The sequence below is a fragment of the Danio rerio genome, chromosome 16 (genome assembly GCF_049306965.1).
Source record: "Danio rerio strain Tuebingen ecotype United States chromosome 16, GRCz12tu, whole genome shotgun sequence".
NCBI lineage: Eukaryota > Metazoa > Chordata > Actinopteri > Cypriniformes > Danionidae > Danio > Danio rerio.
The window spans coordinates 58595001-58619362 of record NC_133191.1 but is presented as its reverse complement, the minus strand read 5'-3'; the positions used below and the strand labels follow the sequence as shown (position 1 = coordinate 58619362).

General features: G+C 36.1%; 2 protein-coding genes across 9 annotated transcripts in view; both read right to left on the bottom strand.

Moving 5' to 3' along the window:
* Positions 1-18183, bottom strand: part of xrcc1 (X-ray repair complementing defective repair in Chinese hamster cells 1) — a 31813-nt gene extending 13630 nt beyond the window's left edge. For 2 of the 4 annotated variants that reach the window (XR_012391414.1, XM_073924893.1), the window contains exons 1-11: positions 18044-18145; positions 16999-17087; positions 16451-16543; positions 16132-16239; positions 14761-14919; positions 14210-14287; positions 11346-11469; positions 10172-10263; positions 8207-8354; positions 5127-5367; positions 4873-4989 (exon numbers count right to left, since the gene is read on the bottom strand). Coding sequence is in view for 3 of the 4 variants with exons in the window: in XM_073924893.1 (XP_073780994.1) it covers positions 4873-4989; positions 5127-5367; positions 8207-8354; positions 10172-10263; positions 11346-11469; positions 14210-14287; positions 14761-14919; positions 16132-16239; positions 16451-16543; positions 16999-17049 (1211 nt within the window). In the remaining variant the exon portion in view is untranslated. 4 annotated transcript variants of the gene reach the window in all.
* Positions 18184-19519: 1336 nt separating this feature from the next.
* The window catches only part of LOC101885075 (kin of IRRE-like protein 2), a 24436-nt gene continuing 19593 nt past the window's right edge, over positions 19520-24362 (bottom strand). For all 5 annotated transcript variants that reach the window (XM_073925568.1, XM_073925567.1, XM_073925569.1 and 2 more), the window contains one exon: positions 19520-24362. This exon is cut by the window's right edge and continues 1409 nt beyond it. The gene's annotated coding sequence lies outside the window, so the exon portion shown is untranslated.

Sequence of the window (24362 nt, the reverse complement as noted above, 5' to 3'; positions counted from 1 at the left end):
ATAAGACAGAATATTATTTTATTTCTTCTTATTTTTTATTTATTTATTTATTGTTCTCTTTATTTTCAGAGAAAAATTATTACTTATGATTAAGTCCAAAGGGAAATGAACTATTGTTTGTGTTTATTATGATTTTGAGCTGTATTATTTGGTTACTAAGCAGCAATAAATAACACTTTAAAATGAAAGGAGTGTTTAATTAATGAATGCATAATAATGGTGATAACCATGAAACCGTATTTATTCCTCAGACTACAATTGTACAGCCTAAATCTATAATAGTGCATGCCTAACTACTGCTTAAAATTTCTTTAAACCGTGTAGGAAAAACACACACAAAAAATCCACATAAATAGCTATATGGACTTTACCAGTCAGGATCCAGAAAGGAAAACAGCACAGAGACAGCCTTGGTTCATGTCATTAATGACCTGCTTGTCTCTGCTGACTCTGGAGCTTCTGCTTAGTCTTGGTCTACTTGGTATATCGTGTTCTTAATAGATCTCATTGCAGCATTTGACACAGAGGGCGGATTTAGGAAATAAGCAGCAAGGTAAGCGGCCGCTTAGGGCCCAAGGAAAACATAGGGCCCCCAAATAAATACCTAGACGTATAAATGAAACCTATTAATTATATATATATATATATCATTGTTTTCTAGGATATTTTGTACGATGAGGGTCTAAAATATTTTATTTGAACGTAATTTGTCCCCCACCTTCAATCATGGACCAGTCCAGCAGTTAAATCAGTAAAGATTTAGTTTTAAAAACAAATTCATTTATTATTTGTAGTTGTGAATTCCTTTTAGGAAAAACAGTTTCATATGTTTGACAAAAAGCTTTATATGTTATTTATTATTATTAATATTATTTATATTATTATTTATTTTATTAAGAAGAATTTTATTTAATTATTATTATTATTATTATTAAAAAAAAAAAAAAACAGAAAAACAAGAATACAAAATTTAAAGAACAAAAGGTGCATTTTAGAACTTTTGGGCCCCATGACTGGAAGGCCCCAAAATCCCTAAATCTGCCCCAGACAGTATGTCACCCTTTATTGTTAAACAGGCTGTAAAAAAGGCTTTTTATCACTGGCACTGTACCTAACTGGTTTAAATCTTATTTTTTTGGATCATTTTCATTTAGTAGACATGCATGTATAATAATCTGATATCTGAAATAATCTGAAATTGGACAGGTCTGCCATGGTATGCCTCAGGGGTGGGTCTTAGGTTCCATACTTTTTAGCATTTATATGCTTCCACTGTGGCAAATCATCAGCAAATATGGACTAGGACACCACTTTTATGCTGATGACTCCCAAATTTATATCAGCTCCAAATCCAACCGGTCTGTAACTGTCTCAATCCTAACATTAACATCCAGCCTAAACATTAATTACAATTATCATTTCTTTCCACAGCCATTTTTAAAAATAGCAGATAAATAAGCTTGGATGGACACTTCACATCATGTTCCCATCAGGATACACAACCGAGTCGATTAGCGTGTGTGTGTGTGTGTGTGTGTGTGTGTAGAGTGACGTACACATGCACGGACAGATTCACCCTCCTCATCTTCAAAGGAAGGGTCTGCTTTAATTACCCATAGCAGATGGAGCTTTTAAATACAGAATACATAATCTGAGGTGGCACTCGAAGCAAACACAATGGAGATCCAGAAGCACACAAACAAATCCACAGCAACAAACCCGAGCAAACCAGACCACTGATAAACACTGAGCTTAATGCAGGCTTTTTATCAAGCAGATCTGTTATAATGATCACTGCAGACAGGAGATATAACAAGAAAACAACAACATAAACAACATCTATCTATATATCTATAGTAGGGATGCACAATATATCGGTGGCTATGTCAATATCGGCCGATAAAATCTATTTAATATTATCATTATCAGTACAATAACAAAATTAGGTTGCTATCTTTAGGAAATATAGCTAGAAAACAACAACATAAACAAAATCTATCTATACACCTGTAATAGGAACACATGATAAATCAGTTGCCATATTGATAGTCAATACTTTTTATTTTTAATATTAAAGTTATTGGTACAATAACAAAAGTCAATATATATTTCAGAAATATAGCTAGAAAACAACAACAAACAACATATATCTATATATCTATAGTAGGGATGCACAATATATTGGCGGCCATATCAATATCAGCCGATAAATACTATTTTTAATATTACAGTTATCGGTACAATAACAGAATTAGGTAGATATCTTCAGGAAATATAGCTAGAAAACACCGAAAACATACAACATCTATCTACATATCTATAGTAGGTACCAACAATATATCAGGGGCCATATCGATATCGGCCGATAAAACATACGTTTAATATTACTGTTATCAGTACAATTACAACATTAGGTCGATATCTACAGGAAATATAGCTAAAAAACAACAACATAAACATCCATAATAAAAAAATTTAAAAAACTAAAAAATAAATAAACATCTATAATAGAGAAGCATGATATATCAGCGGCTATATCAATATCAGCCGATAAATACCATTTTTAATATTATAGTTAGCGGCACAATAACAAAATTAGGTGGATATCTTGAGGAAATATAGCTGGATAACAACAACAACATAAACAACATTTACCTATTCATCTATAGAAGGGATGCACAATATATTGGCAGCCATTTCAATATCGGCCGATAAATGCTATTTTAAATATTATCGTTATTGATTCAATCACAAAATTAGGTGGATATCTTCAGGAAATATGGCTAGAAAACAACCACAAACAACATCTATTTATACATCTATAGTATGGATGCACAATATATCGGTGGCCATATCAATATTGGCTGATAGTTCTTGGCACAATCTTTAGGAAATTTAGCTAGAAAACAACAACAGACAATATACATCTATACATCTACAGTAGGCATATTGATCATACATGTACATATATTTGTAATATATTTAGCAAAATATATTGGTTAACACCATTAGAATGACAAATATGCATATATAGGATTAAATGTATTATTATTATTATATTTTATGCTTACATTTGACCATTTATTAATGAGCATCCGTAAAATCAGTGCATGAGTTGATGGCAAATCTCAACTCAATACCTTTGTTATATTAGAGCAGGCACAGATCGATATGTGTTGTATTGTAGTCTGCGTCCCTGAGGATCCTGCATTGTATGGCTGTAATTCAGTTTTATTGTATTCATTTCTGCAAACTGTCAGAAAAAAACCCATTGTGCTCTGTACATTCAGCCCGTATTATGATTATAACTACATTTAAAAATGTCTGAAGCAGTCATTCACCTACTACTGCAGCATTATTAATGTAGACCTAGATTCATTTGTATATTTTCCCTTTTTCAAATTAATTTTACTTAGTTTTTAGTTAGCCGTTCCTCTGCGTTATTGAGAACTGTGACATTTTCTTTTTTGGTTATTAGTATTATTATTTATATTTTAATATTTTATTTCAGTTTTTTATTATTATTATTTATTTTTCATTTTACAGTATAACAAACAACACAATTGACAAAAAGAATATTCAGCATTAAGTGTAGCATCAGAGTATACAAATATAGAAACATGTACATCAACAAATCCAGTTTATGTTACTAGATAAAACAGAAATCAAATAACGGCTTGTGAATGGTCAGTATGATAACAATGGGTATTATACAGGCTCAGGTCAAAGGGTTCATAAAAAGTCAATAAAAATTTTCCAGGTTTTTAAAAATATGTGTTTTGTTTTTTAGGCTATATGTTAAATATTCCAAATGCAGCGTGTCATTTATGATATTTTTAAATAATTTGAATGTTGGAGGGAGTTCCTGTTTCCAGTTTAACAGAATACATTTCCTAGATACAGAAGATATTAGACCTATCCTTTTGGTAAAAAAAAGGGTCTGATACCTCATTCAAGTCCACCCCAAAAAGATATATTAAAGGAGTCTTGAGATATTTTCTTTCCCAGGATCATCATAGAAAATTCATGTACTGAATCCCAAAACTCATGTAGTTTTTTACAGCTCCAAAAAATATGCATAATGGTGCCCTTATGTTTCTTACATCGGTTACATAAAGACGAAGCACTGGGATATATCCTACTAAGGCGAACTGGGGTCAAATTTATTCTTTGTATAAATTTGTAATTTTGTTCAAGTATTTAGTTACTTGAAAATGAAAAAGATATACATTTGTATACAACTTCCTACTGATCATCATCAAAATTACAACCGAGGTCTTTATCCCATACGCTTTTTAATGAGATTAAAGAAGAATCAGCTTGGTCTCTTAAAATTGTATATATCTCAGATATCTTTCCCTTCAACATTGGGCTATTCTCTAGAATGTTTTCTAATTTGGATAATTCCAGTGAAATATGACCTTTTGCAAGGAAATCATTTATCATGTGTCTAAGTTGTAGGTACATGTAAAAATCTTTATTGTCAATATCAAATTCACTTTTTAATTCAGAAAAAGATTTAATTGTGCCCTATTTAAAAACATGCTTAAGAGAGACAATGCCTTGCTCTTTCCACTTAAAGAATACTGTTCTTCCTATAGAGGATGGTAAATCTGGATTATAAGACAGAGGAGGACTGTGACATATTCTAACAGGACTTTATCGATTTCATAAACTACACAGCGTCCTTATAATCCATGTTAAATCCAGCATACATTTCATAATCAAAATCCATATAAAATTGAATAACAGAAAAATGCCATTTAAGACTTTTTTTTATACCTTTTAAGGGCCTTAAATCTTTCTAATTCTATTGATCAACTTTTAATACTTTAAGACCCCACGGACACCCTGACAAAGAGCTGCTCTCACCGTTTGCAGGAGATCTTCTGCTTGTTCTTATGGCAGTCCATCACCCACTCCTTCCTGACGATGATTCCTCCGGCTGCCTTCACCTGACTGTACTTGGGTGTGTTTGCAAACGCACAGCTGAGGAGAAACAAACACAAACGCTCAGAGAGACTCTAATAGGCTGAGAGCAACGCAAACTATGTCTGATACAGGACAATGATGTAGACAAACAGGAAAACTTGAGTTTTCTCATGCAGCTCGGACAGATTTCTTACATGAGATGTGTGGCGTCGGGAGTCCAGTCGGGCCGGTATCGAGCACCCAGAGCCAGCGCTTTATCTCGCAGATCCGCACGGAAAGGGTTCTGGAAGCCGCTCAGCACAAACACCACTCCCTCCAGGATCCGATTAAAAGGCACGGACTCTGAAGACTTGGGCTTGGGTTTGGGTTTAGGTTTGGACTCTGGCTTAGTTTTAGGACTCTCTCGCTTATCTGATGACTTCTGTGCTGGAGAAGCTGAAGAAAAATATGCAAGAGCAATGCTTTTACAATGGAAACAGTACAGAGATGGTTCTCCAAAAATGCTCTCATGTCGATGTGCAGTTGACGTCAAAATCATTTTTTTCTTTTTCAAATATTCATGTTCAACAGAGCAAGGATTTTTCCACAGTATTTCCTATAATATTTGTTCTTCTGGAGAAAGTCTTATTTGTTTTCTTATGGCTAATATAAAAACAGTTTTTAGTTGTTTTAAACCCATTTTAAGGATTATTAGCACCCTTAGGCAATATTAGTTTTGGATTGTCTCCAGAACAATCCACTGTTATACAATGACTTGCCTAATTACCCCAACTTTACCCTAATTACCCTAGTGAAGCCTTTAATTGTCACTTTAAGCTGTATAGAAGTGTCTTGAAGAATATCTAGTCTAATGTTATTTACTGTCATCATGACAAAGAGAAAATAAATCAGATATTAGAGATTAGTTATTAAAACTTACGTTTGTAAATGTGTTGAAGAAATCTTCTCTCCGTTAAACAGAAATTAGGAAAAAAATAAACAAGCAGTCTAATAATTCAGGGGGGCGAATAATTCTGTCTTCAACTGTATATCGCATCATCAAAACTGATTAAGATCATATTCCTGTGTTGAGTGATCAGTCCATACAGTATATTGATTATTGTGACAGGCCTAGATAACCATATTAGACCGAATGTTTATTATCTTTTTGACTGTGTGAGAACTTTAGGAGTTTAAAGTATTTAGACACAAAAACATTTCACAGTTTGTAATCTTAATAAAAATAAATAGTTTTGAATGATTTAAACAATGAAGACCATGGCTGTGTCCGAAACCGCATACTTCCATACTATATAGTACGCTAAAATCAGTATGCGAGCAGAGTAGTATGTCCGAATTCATACAATTCGAAAATCAGTATGCGAGAAGTACCCGGATGACTTACTACTTCCGGCGAGATTCTAGAGTGCGCATCCCATGCATGCTGCGATATCCCATGATGCCCCGCGAGGGAATTTATGAATGGGAGTGAAGCCACGCAATTGACGCAGGTAGGTCACGTGACCATGACAAAACGGCAGATGTAGTACGTCCGAATTCCATTCATACTTTTCACATTCATACTGTATAGAACGCACTTTTCTAATGGTCTAGTAGTACGTTTAAATTCAAATGCAGTACCTACTGAGTAGTAGGCGGTTTCGGACGCAGCTGATGTCTTTTTACATTAGAATTGTTTAGTTTCTGTATCCGAACACTTTGGGCTCTATTTTGACGATCCATTCGCAGATCGCAAAACGCAGGGCGCTTTCAGGGCGTGTCAGAACACATTTTTGCTAATTTAAGGACGGGAAAATCCGCTTTGCGCCGTGGCGCATGGTCTAAAAGGGTTGAGTTTATTTTCTTAATGAGTTATAGGTGTGTTTTGAGAATAAACCAATCAGAGTCTCATCTCCCATTCCCTTTAAGAGCCAGCTGCGTCGCACCATAAGCGCATTCCTATTAACAAGACATAAAGTAAGTTCACTTTCGCTTTTGCTCTCGTGGATAGGGAAACCTTACCGCACAGACATCAATTAGTCTATAAATAATTCATTGCGTTTGTTAAGCGCAAAGATTTGTTTCAAAACTATTTCTAAATTCAGTTCTAATTTCCAGCAAACGAATAAATGAACAATAATAATGAAGTGTGCTCAAAAACCTGAGTTATATCCTAAAACACATGCTGTGCCCTATATGGTCTAAAACCTTCAGGTGGACAAATCTAAGCTTGTTTTTAATAAAACAAATATAAATATGCAGATAATAAATAATACTGCTAATAATAATAACATTATACAAAAGCACATTGAATGAACTGAAAAAGCCTCCCGAGATAAAGAAAGTATGAAGGCAGTGGTTTTTAAATTCATGTAGGCTAGAAAATAATATGTTTTGTAATATTTTAATAATTTATATTTATATCCTATATATATCCTTATTACATATATCTTTAAGATATTATATCTTTTTCATATGTAAAGATATTTGCATATTGGATCTTGTTTGTAGTGTGTAAGCCAGGCGCACTTTGCGCCAGACAATAGACCGACTTTGTTCCGCCAACTTGTGCCACATTGCGCCGGGTGTATGATAGGGACCTATATCTTTGAATTTATGTATGCTTGTAGTTAATTATATTTCATGCAGATGTAAGGCATAAAAAGACTATCTGAATCAGTCTAAATTAATGGATTCAGTCTAAATAGAGCTATTTAAGTCATTGCAGCATACAGTTGCAGTCAAAATTATTACACCCCCCTTTGAATCTTTTTTTTTTTTCCCCCAAATGATGTTCAACAGAGCAAGGAAACTTTCACAGTATGTCTGATAATATTTTTTCTTCTGGAGGAAGTCTGATTTGTTTTATTATGGCTAAAATAAAAGCAGTTTTTAATTGTTTTAAACCCATTTTAAGGTTTATTAGCACCCTTAAGCTATATTTGTTTTGGATCGTCAACAGAACAATCCACTGTTATACAATAACTTGTCTAATTACCCTAACTTTACCCTAATTACCCTAGTGAAGCCTTTAAATGTCACTTTAAGCTGTATAGAAGTGTCTTGAAGAATATCTAGTCTAATATTATTTACTGTCATCATGACAAAGAGAAAATAAATCAGATATAGAGATGAGATATTAAACTATTATGATTAGAAATGTGCTGAAATAATCTTCTCTACACTGAACAGAAATTGTGGGAGAAATAAACAGGAGGGCGAATAATTCTAATATCAACTGTATAAAATAACGAATTTAATAATGTTAAAGTATTTGATAGCACTTCATTTGTACCTCTGCTGCTGGGACTGGTGCCCATGCTGGATCTTGCTTTGGCTTTCGGTGTGGTTTCGGCAGATGCAGATGAACTGGGCTTCTTGGCTGGTGGACCGGAAGCTTCCAGACGCTCTTTACTGAACTCAAACTTTCGCTTCACGGGAGCCTGTGAGAAATAGTAATAATACCTTTTATTTAAAAGGCACCTTACTGGCAACTCAAGGACACCGTACAATAAAACAAGAACAATAAAACAACAAGAGGAATAATATAAAAGTATACACGACAATAGTGCAGATGCAATCAAGCATTAAAAGCCACGTTCAATAAGAGATTTAGTTTGGGCAGCATTTTGGCTCAGTGGTTAGCACTGTGGCCTCACAGCAAGAAGGTCGCTGGTTCGAGTCCCGGCTGGGTCACATTTGGCGTTTGCATGTTCTCCCCGTGTTGGTGTGGGTTTCCTCCAGGTGCTCCCATTTCCCCCACAGTCCAAACACATGTGCTATAGGGGAATTGATCAACTAAATTGGCCGTGTGTGTGTGTGTGTGTGTGTGTGTGTGAATGAGTGTGTATGGGTGTTTCTCAGTACTGGCTTGCAGCTAGAAGCGCATCTGCTGTGTAAAACATATGCTGGTATAGTTGGCAGTTCATTCCGCTGTGGCGACCCCTGATGAATAAAAGGACTAAGCCGAAGGAAAATGAATGAATGAATTATTTAGTTAAAATAAAAGTGTTGTCTTAACCTGTATTACAATGTTTGAAAATAAAAATTGTTCTTGAAATAATAAAGGTTTAATAATTTCACGTCTGATCAGAGGAATGCCTGAATATCCTCAATCTTACATCAGGTCCAGCGTCTTCATCTCTGATTGTGCTGAGATTCAGTTTCTTTAGCTTCAATTATAGAAGATGTAATGCTGTAAAAGGTCAATAATCCACGCAGACGAACACAGAATATCTGCCGCTTCAGCACAGGAGCGTCTGTGAGCTGAGAGATGATTTATGCACAGCAAAGAGTGGCTCTAATTTAATAAGGGAGTAAAATGTTACTATAAAATTTTTTATTATGGAAAGAACAAAAGCAAAGAAAAATACACTTACTAAAAACTTCAATTTTATTTAGCCCAACAGTTCACACATTACTGTCTGGCTAGTTTCTGTCCTCTGCTTATAAGCTAAAAAGGCAATAATGGTCCAACATTCCTGACCATCATCAACAATAAAGCCTAGAAAAACAGGCCCTCAGTATAATGTAAACTGACAGGTTCAAATCTTTCTTTCCAAATATCAAAGAAATAATTTGTTCCTTATTTATAGTTTTGCAACTATTAAACTGTTTTAAATTCAAAACTGTAATATATATATCAGTGTAAAACCTATGAATGGTGGAGAAGCATATTCTGTAATCGTGTATCTGGGTCACTTTTGCCATGACCTATTTTGGCTTTAACAAACTCATCCCTCAGGTTTTTCCAAACTTTTTTCTAGCTAAGAATTATTGATCATCTGGTTCTCCCTATAATCACGCGTGGACGGATCATAAAGGTGTCTGTACAGTCGTACCCGTTTCAGACAAAATCTCTTCAAAGTCTTTCATATTCAACTCAAATGAAACGCGGCGCTGCGCAAACAATCGAGTCTCAAAATTATTCACCCAAAGCGAACCTCTGCATACTCTGCGATGACGTCACATTGAGTTCAATAACAGTAAGCTGATTGGCTGTTGCATGTTGGTCTCATTTGTAGTTGTAATACCGCATATTACATTTGGACTAGTGAAATAAAGAACTACAACACCAAGCAACAACAACAAAAGAGTTTAAATGAGCATTAGATGTAGCCTTACATGGACATTGGAAAAATAAGACCTGTGCAGAAATATTTAAGACCTACAACAGCAAATTTAAGACTTTAAGGCCTAAAATTTCGATTTTTAAAGACTTAAGACCCCGCTGAGACCCTGTACAATACAAATGCAGTACCTGCTGTGTGTCGCTGGCAGGTGTGTGTGTGGACGAACCCTCAGTCTTCAGCGCAGCAGCGGCGTAACTCAACCTCTCATTCGGAGGAGAAACTGCAGAAAACAATCATGTAAGACCATTATATTATTTACTGCAGCATTTCAACTCATTTGAAAACTTGAACCTTTTTTGTGTAATGCCATATAAAGGTAATTATGATTCATGTTTTAATGCCTTACTGAAAAACTACAGTTAACAAACCATGCTGTTTTCAGGCACAGAATTAAAAACAATTAAAAGACAACTGCAACTTTTTGATTTTGACCAGATTTTTACTAAACCCTCTTGTTGTCTATAATTCTGTATAAAATGTTCACCCTTTGGGTCAGAAATGCCCCGCCTTCACTAAACTTCTAAAATAAATAATGTAAAAAATGTAATGTTAAACCTCAACTGTGTTTAGCATGAAGAAACAAACTCACCTTCATCACACTCTGTCAATGTTTGGGTTTTCCCTCATCAGTTTGCAGTATTTCAGCAGTGTTCACTAGGGTTGGGTATCGTTTGGGTTTTTTTTCGATACCGGTGCTAAAATCGATACTTTTAAAACGGTACCGGTGCCAAAACGGTGCCTGAACTGATACCTTTTAGCCACAAAATGATTTTAAAAAATTTTTTAAATAAATAAATAAATAAATATATCTCCCGGATGCCCACAAACGAATGATAATCTCCCAGAAATCCCACCCTGTCCTCAAATACATCCCCCATCCACTCCTACTCTTCAGATACATCGTACACATCCCATGCTGTGATGCGAACGGAGCCATCTCCACTATCTAGTTATGACCTCTCCTGGAAGCTCTGCATGTCTTCTGCAAATTCATACCGGCTCCGTGATCCCCCAAAATGAATTAAAAGAACACGGAAATCATGGCGACGAGAGTGAAGGAGACAGAGAACAGATCGCGAGAGGAGCAATGATGGTCTAATAATTTTGAAGCTTTGGTGTTGCTGCCTTTATTTTTGATGTATTGTACTCTCTTCTCCTGGGGGCCTGAGCACCCGTTTGAGATTATGCACATATTATGCTTTTTTTGCACATAAATATACCTGTGCAACATTAATATTAGAATTGATATTAATAATGGATACCTCCCTACTACGATAAGTGTACAGTACTACGGTGCTTTACCCTTCAGTCCAGTGCTGGATTTAGCTGAAGTGTCCCTGCTGAAGAACAGAGCTCCAGGCTGCACGTTTGACCCAGCAGAAGGAGACTCGTCTTTAACTCGGAATTGACCCAGCTTGGTCAGCTTCTGTGAGGGAGGGAGAGAGCAGACAGATGTTTAATGTCACCCATTCATTTGGAGTATGTTATAAATTGTAAGATTAAACGCCTGTAAACATTAAGGGTGCTTTCAAAGTGAAGAACGGGGGGTGGGGGGGGTGTTGCACGCACGCAAAGTGAAAAGCGGGGGAGGAAAAGGCGAAGTGTGCGAGAGCTGAAGAACAGGGAGCCGGTTGCACGTTGGGTTTGGTGCACATAGGGACTGAACCAAAAAGCTGAGGAGCGTGCCGGGGGGTGAGGTGAATTCCGGGAGATAGAACAATACGGGAGATGGGTCTAAAATACGGGAGACTCCCGTAAAAAACGGGAGTGTTGGCAGGTGTGGTTCAGACTAGGCAATTGAACCAAGTGTGAAAGAGCCCTGAGTGAAGAGCTGAGAAAACTATTTCCCACAACTTCCTTGGCATTCACTTGGGGAAGAAAAAACAAGTGCAAACTAGGGTGTGTCTCAATCTGCACCCTAGTTCACTAGTCAGTGCACAGTCTCAATTAGAAAATTCTTTGCGCTCTGAAAAGTCCCACAATGCACCATGAAAATCAAGGCAAATCGATACTTACTACTGCATGTTGCCCTAATGCACAGGTGTCAAACTCAATTGCTGGAGGGCCGCAGCTCTGCACAGTTTAGTTCCAACCCTAATTAAACACACCTGATAACTAATTGAGTTCTTCAGGGTTGTTTGAAACCTACAGGTAAGTGTGTTGGAGCAGGGTTGGAAGTAAACTGTGCAGGGCTGCTGCCCTCCAGGAATTGAGTTTGACACCCCTGCCCAAATGGAATTTTAAAAGTACAAAATACGAATCACATGTCCCAGACCATCAAGCATAATGATAAACGAGAGATGCTTTTCTACAAAAAAAAAATCCATTATTTATGTTGTTTTTTTTAACAACATGGCAAGATAGGATAGGAAAATTCAATCAAACATTTACAGTGCATCTGGAAAGTGTTGTTAGCGCTTCACTTTTTCCACATTTGTTTACGTAACAGCCTTATTCCAAAATGGATTAAACTGATTGATTTCCTCAACATTTTACACACAATCTCCCATAATGACAACGTGGAAAAAGAGTTTTTGAAATTGTTGCAAATTTATTACAAATAAAAAAGCTGAAAAATCACATGTACGCCAGTATTCACAGGCTTTGGCATGAAGCTCTAAATCGAGCTCAGCAACATTTTGTCTCCACAGATCATTCTTGAGGTGTTTCAGCAGCTTCATTGGAGTTCACCTGTGCTCACTTCAGCTGATTGGACATGATCTGAAAAGGCTACACCTGTCTATATAAGGGCCCAGGGCTGACAGTGCATGTCAAAGCACAAACCAAGCATGAAGACAAAGGAATTGTCTGTAGACCTCTAGGAAAGGATTGTCTCGAGGCACAAGTCCGGGGACTGCCCTGGGCCCTTATATAGGTTACAGAAACATTTCTGCTGCTCTGAAAGCATCAATGAGCACAGCGGCCTCCATCATCCGTAAGTGGAAGATGTTTAACCACCAGGACTCTTCCTGGAGCTGGCCGGCCATCTAAGCTGAGTGATCGGGGGAGAAGAGTCTTAGTCAGGGAGGGGATCAGTAACCTGATGGTCACTCTGTCTGAGCTCCAGCGTTCTTCTGTGGAGAGAGAAGAACCTTACAGAAGGACAACCATCTGTGCAGCAATCCACCAATCAGGCCTGTATGGTAGAGTGGCCAGACGGAAGACACTCCCCGCCTGGAGTTTGCCAAAAGGCGTCTGAAGGACTCTCAGAGCATCAGAAACTAAACTCTCTGCTCTGATGAGACTCAAACTGAACTGTTTGAAGTGAACGCCAGGCGTTACGTTTTGAGAACAGCAGGCGGCGCTCATCAGCAGGCTAATAGCATCCCTACAGTGAAGCATGGTGGTGTTGGCATCATGCTGTGGGGATGTGTTTCAGCAGCAGGAACTGGAAGACTAGTCAGGATAGAGGGAAAGATGAATGCAGCGATGTACAGAGACATCCTGAATGAAGACCTGCACAAGAGCGCTCTCCACCTCAGACTGGGGCGACGCTTCATCTTCCAGCAGGACAATGACCCAAAGCACACCACCAACATATCAATGTGGCAAAAAAACAACTCACTGAATGTCCTTGAGTGGCCCAGCCAGAGCCCGGACCTAAATCCTATTGAACATCTCTGGAGAGATCTGAAAATGGCTGCACATCGTCCCTTCCCATCTGACCTGATAGAGCTTAAGAGGTACTGCAAAGAGGAACGGGCCAAACTTTCCAAAGACAGGTGTGCAGAGCTTGTGGCATCATATTTAAGAAGACTTGAGACTGTAATCACTGCCAAAAGTGCATCAACAGAGTGTTGATCAAAGGCTGTGAACACTGATGTACATCTGATCTTTTCAGCTTTTTTATTTTAATAAATTTGCAACAATTTCAAAAACAGTTTTTTCACATTGTCATTATGGGGGATTGTGTGTAGAATGTTGAGGAAAAAATGAAGTTAATGCATTTTGGAATAAGGCTGTAACATAAAAACATGTGGAAAAAAGTGAAGCGCTATCACACTTTCCGGATGCTCTGTATAATTGTTAAAATGTTGCTGGTAAATGAAACACTCAAATTATTTAGCTGTAATGTACTTTTAAAAACGTAGTAAAATAATATATGACAGTCATTAGTTCTGCTGTTAAAATTATTATAAACTCCAGTTTAGATGCAAAACACTCACCGGTGGAGTCGAGACTGGGGCTTCATTCCCGTCTGGAGGAGAGTGCAGCTTTATGAAGGAGATGCCGTACGCTATAGTCTGCACACAGGAAACAGCATCCGGCTTTTATTGCAGTGTGATGATGTACTTCTAACCGAAATCAAATATTAAGTAGGGGGAAGCAAACTAACTACTGGAAGGGTGTGGTTAAACATATTTCACCCAATCAGAGTCATCAGAGAAGGGCTGGGGTTTACCACTCTGATGACATGTACAAAGGGAAAATGTCATCAAAGTGTTTCTGCAGACTGGTTTTATCAAGTGTGATTTGATCTAATGTTTACCATTAGAGGCTGGAGATATTCATACACTGCTGACCCACAACTGTGTTTAAACCCCTTAGAAAAGTGATTTGCATAAAAGGTGCTCTTTAATGTCAATTGATACTTAAAATGTTACATTTAAATGCTGAAAAGCTGTGCAGACAACTCCAAAACTCCTCCAGAATGATTGAAAAGCTCATCACAAGACTGAAAACTATGATTATGGTGTGCTAAGTTTTTCCCCCTGACCTTGCTGTAGGGCTGACTGCAGACGATCTTCACGCGATCCCACTTCTCCTGTGATTGCGCCTTCACCAGCTGACCGGGCCCGAAGAAACGCACACGGTTTGTGTTTGTGCCGTTTCGGCTCTCAGTGGGCGACATGAAGGACGATGTGACCAGCAGAACCTACAAAACAATGCAGAAGAGTAAACATGCGGTTTATATCTATTTTAGTTGAAGACTCCTATTTTTATTTATTGCCACATCAGCAACTTGTGGCTATTTAATGGCAAAATGGATTGAAGACCCCTTTAAATTTAAATAATTTTAATTATTGCCATTTACATATGCCATATTTCCATATAACACTTTAAAACGTATTAGTTTTAATAACTCATCTCTAATAACTGATTTATTTTATCTTTGTCATGATGACAGTAAATATTATTAGACTAGATATTCTTCAAGACACTTCTATACAGATTAAAGTGAGATTTAAAGGCTTCACTAGGGTAATTAGGCAAGTCATTGGACAACTTTAAAATACATTTATTAATATATATATACATATTTATATATTTTTTTTATTATTATTATTTTCCCCCCCAGCAAAACTAATAGCAAGACATTCTCCAAAAGAAAAATATTACAAGGTTATAATATAATTATATATTAAATACTGTGAACATTTTCTTGCTCTTTTAAACAGCAATTATATAATATTTTAAAAATAAATAAAATTTTACAATAATTTCAATGATTAAAATTAACATAAAAATGAATGAATCAGAACTCTAAACTTAAAAAAAAAAATAATAATAAAATGATGTATGTATGTATATATATATATATATATATATATATATATATATATATATATATATATATATATATATATATATATACATATACATATTTAAATTTTTATTATTTATTATTAATATATTTTATTATTTATTATAATATTTTGTATTATTAAAAAACAAATAATAATAATAATAAAACTATATATATATATATATATATATATATATATATATATATATATATATATAAATATATATATATATATATATACACACACACACACACACACACAAACATACACACACACTAGTAGTATTTATTTAAAATAATACTCTTTTGCAAAACGCAATATATGTACAAACATACACACACAGACATACAGGAAACCTCAACAACTGATTGACTGTATACATCACTGCTTAATCTAGCTATATTACCATCCATGAGACATGAAAATATCAATACACTACACACTAACATTATGACTCTGTAAAAATGCATGCTAATAAAACTGACTGAAGACAAAACTCACTAAAACTAACATGTTTTCATAAGATGCAAAAATGAAAAGCTCAAAACTTTAAGACTCGCCTCAAAGTCTTGATCTTTGACAGACGTGGAGTGTCCGACAAGGACCTCGATGAAAGCAGAGCCTTCATTTCCAATGTCTATGCTGTGAATTTGCTCTTCCTTTTCCAACTGGAGGAACAAGACATGCAGGTTAAAAAAACATCTGCAAGTGGCATTAAGGCATCTTAAAATAATAATAATATACATTAAATAAATAAAAATGTTATTAAAATAATAATAATAATAATATATTTAATATGTTGTTAATTTGAAACTAACTTAAGAACAATTTTAAAATAAATAATAATAATAATAATTAACAAAAATAAGTCAGACATACTTGAAGGATGACAGAAACTTGCTTTTCTCCAGGTCTCGCAGCTTTCCATTTTCTGTAAGTGTCGGAGCTCAAGAGGTTGTCTGCTTTATGAGTCTGTGCAGAAAAAGTAAACAATCAAGAACAAACTCTTTAATTGGTGATCAGGATCCTGTTATTAATCTAATTTAACTACCATTTGTCTTGTTGCAAACAACTAAAATATAAAGTTGTTGGGGTGCCTCCCGGAACAGGGTTGGGAAACACAGCCTTGGAGAATCATTCCAATCAATTTCCAATCAATTTAATGAACTGTTCCTAAATAGAGCTCTTCAAGCCATTTAGTGAAACTGTATTCATATCGTGATATATTTAATGCAAGGTATCCCAATTTCTGATTTTATTTTTGAACATCTACAGCCCTACTGCATTTCAAGTTCAGTGACTCGGTTCAAACCAATGAGTCAATAGATTCAGCTGAATCAATGAATCAGTCTAGTTCTCAGGTTTGTGTGTTGATTGTTAAGTGTCAGTAAATGTTGTTAATATCAATAGTGTAACAGAATTCTTACATTATCTTCACTGCTGCAGGACACGACATGCTTGAGTTTGAGTTCAGGCATGTTCTCTGAATCAAACAATTGAATCGTTGCTCATAAACCTGAAAAAGCGAAGACATGACTTCATTAGTCATTAATTATCATGTTAACAGAAACCATAAGATAAAGCTCAGCCATGTGACATACTTTTTCCTAGTAGTTTTTGTTGAGAGAATGAAGAACTCATCTCAGTTCAGACTTAATTGCGAATTAATATACGAATCGGTTCACTGAATCGACTCACATGAACATTGCATAATGTAGCTATATTACCATCAATGAGACGTAAAAGCATAAATTACAAACATTAACACCTTGATTTTCCTCACAAATAAACAAAAAATGAAGACCCAAAAAACCTGAAAACACTGAACAAGACAAACAATTTCAAAGAATTATCATATTTCATGTTTATAAAAGCTAAAAATAAAGTATGTCGTACAATTTTAAGCATTCATTTTCATGACTTTTCACTAGTGTTTATTGATTTTTGAATTTCCAAAAATAATTCAAATTCAAACTAATAAAAATCGCGAATAAGGTATTCGAATCAGTTCACTGAATCGATTCACTTGAACGAGACAGCATCAAATCAAACCAGCCTTACTCTAAACATGCATAGAATCAATTAAGAGTGAAAAATTCTAGTAACGATGATTAATTGAGCGAAAATAGCGGCAATATGACATAAATATATACTACATGAGCAGTCAAAACACATCAATATTTCAGTATTAAGACACAATAAGTGTGCTGTTATACAACACATTACGTTACATAATAATCTGAAATATTTGACACAAAAAGCATGACGTGTGGACTGATTTATGAAATAAAAATACAAACTAATGAATCGGATAATTATAGTAATTTACTGTTATTCGGTCTAGTTAGCAGAGTCCGCCTGATCGAGTTAACCAGAGCAAACAATAGAGGCGCTTCAGAACCGCCATTAAATGCCAGAAAAGCGGCTAAAAATATTTAGATACGCATTCTGATGGATTCAACATCACTTTACCGAAATCCAAACAGAGCTGAAGCCGCTTCTGAGCTTTATTCCAGTCTGAGTGAGAGAGTTTCACAAGCGCGCGTACAAACTCCCTCTCAATCCACAACACGCGACGTCACTTCCGCCTGCCGACCAATCAGCGCCTGTGAGGCAGAATGTCACGTTCTCGACTTTAGAATAAAAGTCAGAATCAAACAGAAGATGGATTATTTTACTTGATTTATATTAATCTGATTTATATTAGACTTATATTAATTATTTTATATTATAAATTTTCAATCATTAATTTGTACAACAATTAATTAATTAATAATTAATAATTAATTAATTTTGATTCACTGTTCATTCATGCATTTAATCATTAGTTATTTTTCATTCATTCATTTGATTCATTCTTCACTCATTCTTTAGTTTTTAAATTAGTTATAAAAATCAATTATCGTTCACTCATTTGGTTATTAATGTGTTTATGTACTCACTTTTATTCATTCATTCATTAAAATATTTATTAATTTATTCCTTGTTTAACCATCTAGTTAATAATTTTGACTTACTCTTCAATCATTCAATTAATCTTTCATTATTTTTCATTCATTCATTCATTCATTCATTCATTCATTCAATTATTCATTTGCTTTGTTTATTTACTTTTTATTTCTTTATTTGTTCAATTATTCATTTAAATTATTAATGTATTCATTAATAACAATTGCATTGTGTTTATGTGCTTATTTTTTATTTCTTTATTCATTCATTCATTCGTTCGTTCATTCATTCATTCATTCATTCATTCATTCATTCATTTATTCATTCAAATTATTATCAATAATTTCTGATTCACTGCTCCTTCATTTAATTAATTATTAATTATTTTTCATTCGTTCATTTAATTAACTGTTCATTCATTATTTATTCATTCATTAAATTTTTGATTCATTTGCTCATTCACTCTCCTTATTTGGTCATTAATGTGTTTATGTACTTATTTTTATTTATCTGTTTATTCGTTCCTTCATTCATTCAATTATTTATTCCTTGTTCAATCATTTAATACATTTTGATTCACCGTTCATTCACTTAATTAATCTTTCGTTATTTTTCATTTATTCATTTCATTCATTGTTCAGTCATTCATTAAATGAATTGTTCATTTGCTCATTCACTCTCCTTTTTTGGTGAATAATGTGTTTATGTACTTTTTATGTATTTGTTTCTACATTCATTCATTCATATAATTATTTGTTAATTAATTGTTAAATGATTTAATTACTTTTGGTTTTACTGTTCCTTTATTAATTCAGTCATTCATTTAATTATTCATAATTTTTTTCCCTTAATTAATTAATTGTTCGCTCATTCATAATTCATCATTGAATTATTTATTTTGCTCATTCACTCTCCTTATTAGGTGATTGATATTTTTATTTATTTATTTATGATTTGTTCATTTATTCATTCATTCATTCACAAAAGAAAGGTTCAGTAGTTTCAGAGCATGTTTTATTTTCAAGGTAAATTTAGCCTGTGTCTCTCCTGTTTCTCTCAACTCTGAGCACAGAATAATACACCGAACATGAACATCTGAAAAACTCAAAGTTTTCTACAGAAATGTGCTGTTGCTTTTCTCCTCTGTCTTCTTCAGAATGTCCTTGACTGGTTTCACACTCATAAGACACACACTATGTCCTGTTTTTTCCATTGCAGGCCCAGATTGGCCTTTCTGTTTAACAAAATAAGCCTCAGTCTTGCTGCATGTCTTAGTCTTCAAAAAATGTTAATATCGTCATTGTCCTCAGACCTAAAAGACTTTCAGTTCCCTTCAGTGATTTATAAATACATCAGCCTTGAAATGCACAAAACCCCACATGTGATATAACATAATGTTCATAATGTTGACTCAGTTTTAATAGAACAGAATAAGAAGATCTTTATAAACTGAATGTTCCCATAAGTTGTTCAAGTCACTTTTGAATGATTTCACCAAACATGTCTGCCTTCTTTCAGTAAGTTTCAGTAAGTTTTTTTGCTCTCAACTGAGGTCAGGAGCCTGTATCGTATTTGTGGCTAAACAAAACTCCGAATTAGAGGATTAGTTTTGAGTTTACTCACCAACGAAGACACTAAGGGCCTACTCACACTATGCCATTCGTACCGTGCCCAGGCCCGTTCCCCGTTTCACACTTGTAGTGTGAGTGCAAAACGTGCCAAAGCCCGAAACTGAAAGCGAGATGTGACTTTAAGGGGCTGTTTCATATGGATTTATTAATCATTCTTACTGTTCAGTGAACGCAAACTGCCGTAGTTTATTAAAGACGCAAACCCCTCACTGCACGACATCTGCACCTTCAGCAGACCTCCTCATTCTTGCAGCAGCAGCACAAGAGCTTTATGATTGTTTATGAGCGTCAAAAGTGGCGGATCTGTTCGGCGAAATATCTGACTGCGTGTCCCCATATCCCTAAGGACTGTTTGGCGAAATATTTGACTGCATGTCACTGCATAACAAACGACTGAAACGATATAACTAGAGAAATCTCCTCTGTGCGGCTAAGTGAGCACAGCAGCGATGACGTAAGCGTGCCGATTGTGGTGTGAGTGCGGGCCGTCGGGGGAGACAGGAGGGGGGACAAGCGTGCTTTGGCCCGGTTCGAGGCAACTGTACCTAGTGTGAGTACGGCCAAATGTAGTGACATGTATTTAAAATACATGTCACTGAAGACACCGGAAGCCTGTTCCCAGATAGCAGTTCAAGATTACAAGATTAGTTTGGAGTTTACATATCACTGATGATGCCAGGAGCCTGTACTATGATGGTGGTGTAACAAACTCAAGATTACAGGATTTGTTTTCTGTTTAAATGTCACTGAAAACACCAGGAACCTGCATGATGGTGGCTTAACAAACTCAGGATTACATGATAATATTTGAGTTTACATGTTACAAAAGACACAAGAGGCCTGTACCATGATGGTGGCTTAACAAACTCAAGATTACATGATTAGTTTTGAAATTACATGTCATTGAGGATACAAGGACTACTATGTACTATGATGGTGGCTTAACAAATTCAGGATTACAGGGTTATCTTCTAGTTTACATTTCACCAAAAATACAAGGAGTCTGTGCTAAGATGGTGGCTTAAAAAACTCAGGATTACATGATTAGTTTTGAGTTTACACATCACTAAAGACACTAGAAGCATGTATCATGATGGTGGCTTAAACTCAGGATTACAGTATAGTTTCAAGTTTACACATCACTGAAGATACTAGGAGCCTGTACTTAGATGGTGGCTTAACAAACTCAGGATTACAGGATTTGTTTTGTGTTTAAACATCACTAAAAACATCAGGAACCTGCATGATAGCAGCTTAACAAACTCAGGATTACATGATATCTGAGTTTTCATGTCACAGAAGACACAAGAGGCCTGTATCATGATGGTGGCTTAACAAACTTGAGATAACATGATTAATTTTAAAATTACATGTCACTAAGGACACAAGGAGCCTCTACTATGATGGTGGCTTAACAAACTCAGGATTACAGAATTGGCTTTGAAAATGCATGTTTTACCTTTAAGTTTAAACATTGCTGAAGAAACCATGTGGTGGTATCTGATTGGTGGCTTAACAAACTCAGGATTACATGATTATTTTCAGGTCTACACATCACAGAAGACACAAGAGGCCTGTACCTTGAAGGTGGTTTAACAAACTCAGATTTACAGGATTTGTTTCATGCTTATACATCACCGAAAACACCATGAATCTGCATGATTGTGGCTTGACCATCTCAGAATTACATGATTCGTTTCGAGATTACATGTCACTTAATATGTCAGGGGTCTGTACCCTGATGATGGCTTAACAAACTGAACATTATAAGATTAGCTTCTAGTTTACACATCACTGAAGATGCCAAGAGCCTGTATCATGATGGTGGTAAAAAAAGCTCAGATTCACAGAACAAGTTTCGAAAACATAACCAGAACATATCCTAAACATATCCAAAACATAACCTGAACATCATCAGAGCATATCCAGAACATTAAAAATATCTAAGCAAAATATAACTAGATCATATCCAAAACATAATCTAAACATAACCAAAAAAGTAACCAGAGCATAACCTGAACCCAACCTGAACATAACCAAAATAATTTCCCGAACATCAGCTAAACATAACAAAACATAACCAGAACATGTCCAGAACCTAACCTTCACATTCAACCTTTAGTTTCTATAGCACATTTTACAATGCAGATTGTCAAAAGCAACATAATCAGGACATATCCAGAACATAACCAGAACAATTTTAGAACATATCCTGAACATAACCAGAATATGACCTGCCCTGGAGCACCTTAAGTTACCATGGCAATAAAAAGGGATTAAAGCCAGGCTTCATTCATGCTAGCTAAAATCCAGGATTGATGCAAACTAACCTTAAACTTAACTGGCTAGCCAGCTAATCTTGCTTCATGGTACAGGGCCCTGTTTAGTTTAGTAATGAATTAATATCACTAGCTATGTTTCCTTCTAAAAATGCGAATTAACTTTATGCGCAAAACTGGAATATCGCATAAAAGATGTGAATAAAGCAGCGTTCCCATCCAAAGAGTCAAAGCAAACAAAATTGTCACTTTCTGATTAACTGGCGTCAAATATCAACAGTTAAAACTGAATTTGCTGCAGTAGGAGAGGCTGCCAATCTTTTCCTTATTTAATAAAGGACTTTCACCTCATAGGACAGTGCCGACACACGTGGTGGCATTTAAAGCCATGAGACGCGGAAAACAGAAGCTCTTGACATGCTGCAGACGCTCTGGAGGTCATTAGTAATATAATAATACTGAAATGGTTCAGGCGCTTTACAATGACCAAAACAACATTTCAGATGTTCTGCAGTGTGCTCAGCCTGATCTCCTATAACAAACCTTTTTAATGCACATACTGGAATTTGTTCAGTAAAAGTGTTTCCATCATAGATAATGCGCATCTTTTCTTATTGAATAAAAGTTGATCCTACTCAGTTATGCGCGTATTTTTATGTATATTTTTGAAAAGTTATGTGCATCATGACGTTTCCATCAATCATTTTTTTTATCCGCATCTCCAAACGCACATTAAAATAGGTGGGTGGAGATGTAAGGCTAAGGGGGGAAATACCGCTTCGTCTTTAAAAAAGGGGAGGAGACCGACAGAAACTCAGAGTTTAGAGAATAAAACCTGCTCCTGATCAGGTTAGGTTCACAGAGTAAGTGACCACAATAACTGACTCCGCGTTAAAGTTACCGCTTTTTTAGAAACAGGTTTGACTTACCCTGCTTTCTCCAGTTTAACAAACCTGCCATTCTAAAATAAAAAACCCAGAGTTTCTCTCATTTCAGGGTTAACATACTCTGAGTTTTCACTTAACCTCCTTTCTGAAACGGGGCCCTGGAGCTCCTTCACAGGACTTCACACTCGCTCCACCAGACTCGTGTGCTTCTCATCCCCGCCCACACTTACAGCGCTACCAAGCCGACCAATCACAGAGCTAGCGCTATGCATTGTTGCGACGTGTAGTTACATTTTTTGAGAGGAACACGTCAGCAACGGCCAGGGCAAGGGCTATGTGACCATCACGGCCGGATTAAGATCACATTGGGCCGTGGGGCTATAGCAAATCCAAGGGCCCCCTTTTAATTCTTTACCTCACAAAAGTATATAAATTGTTGTTGTTATTAATATTGTTATTATTAATAATAATTTACTAATTGTCACCGACTCGGTCCCGGTCATTCCCCTCGCTGGCCAGCAGAGGCCACCATCTCCAGACTTTTAGCATTACATCATCCATCTACACTGATTGCACAGACACCTGATCTCAATCTGGTTAACGACCCACCAGTGGCGTAGCGGACGGGCCCACAGGGCACGCACCGCGGGGGGGCCCCGCGTGATTAGGGGGCCCCGCGTCGTCGCGATTTTCAATAAACTTTTGGGAACAACTGTGGTCGGAACCAAAGTTCACAGGTCTGTGTTCTCTGAACACCTCTCAAGCGGTGGACTACTTCATTCTGATTACTTGCCGCCAATGTTGCCAACTTAGCGACTTTGTCACTAGATTTAGCGACTTTTCAGACCCCCCTAGCGACTTTTTTGTGTGTTATTGGAGATTTTTTTAGACTGTCATTTGTCCATACTGTACCGTCTCTACTCTTCTCAACGAGCTGCGTGTGATGCCGCCGGCCCCTCCCCCGCCCCACAGCACTGACAGGCGGCCCAGTCAGTCCTCTACAGCAGCCTCTCCCACCTGCAGCCCGAGAGCAGATCACCCCTCT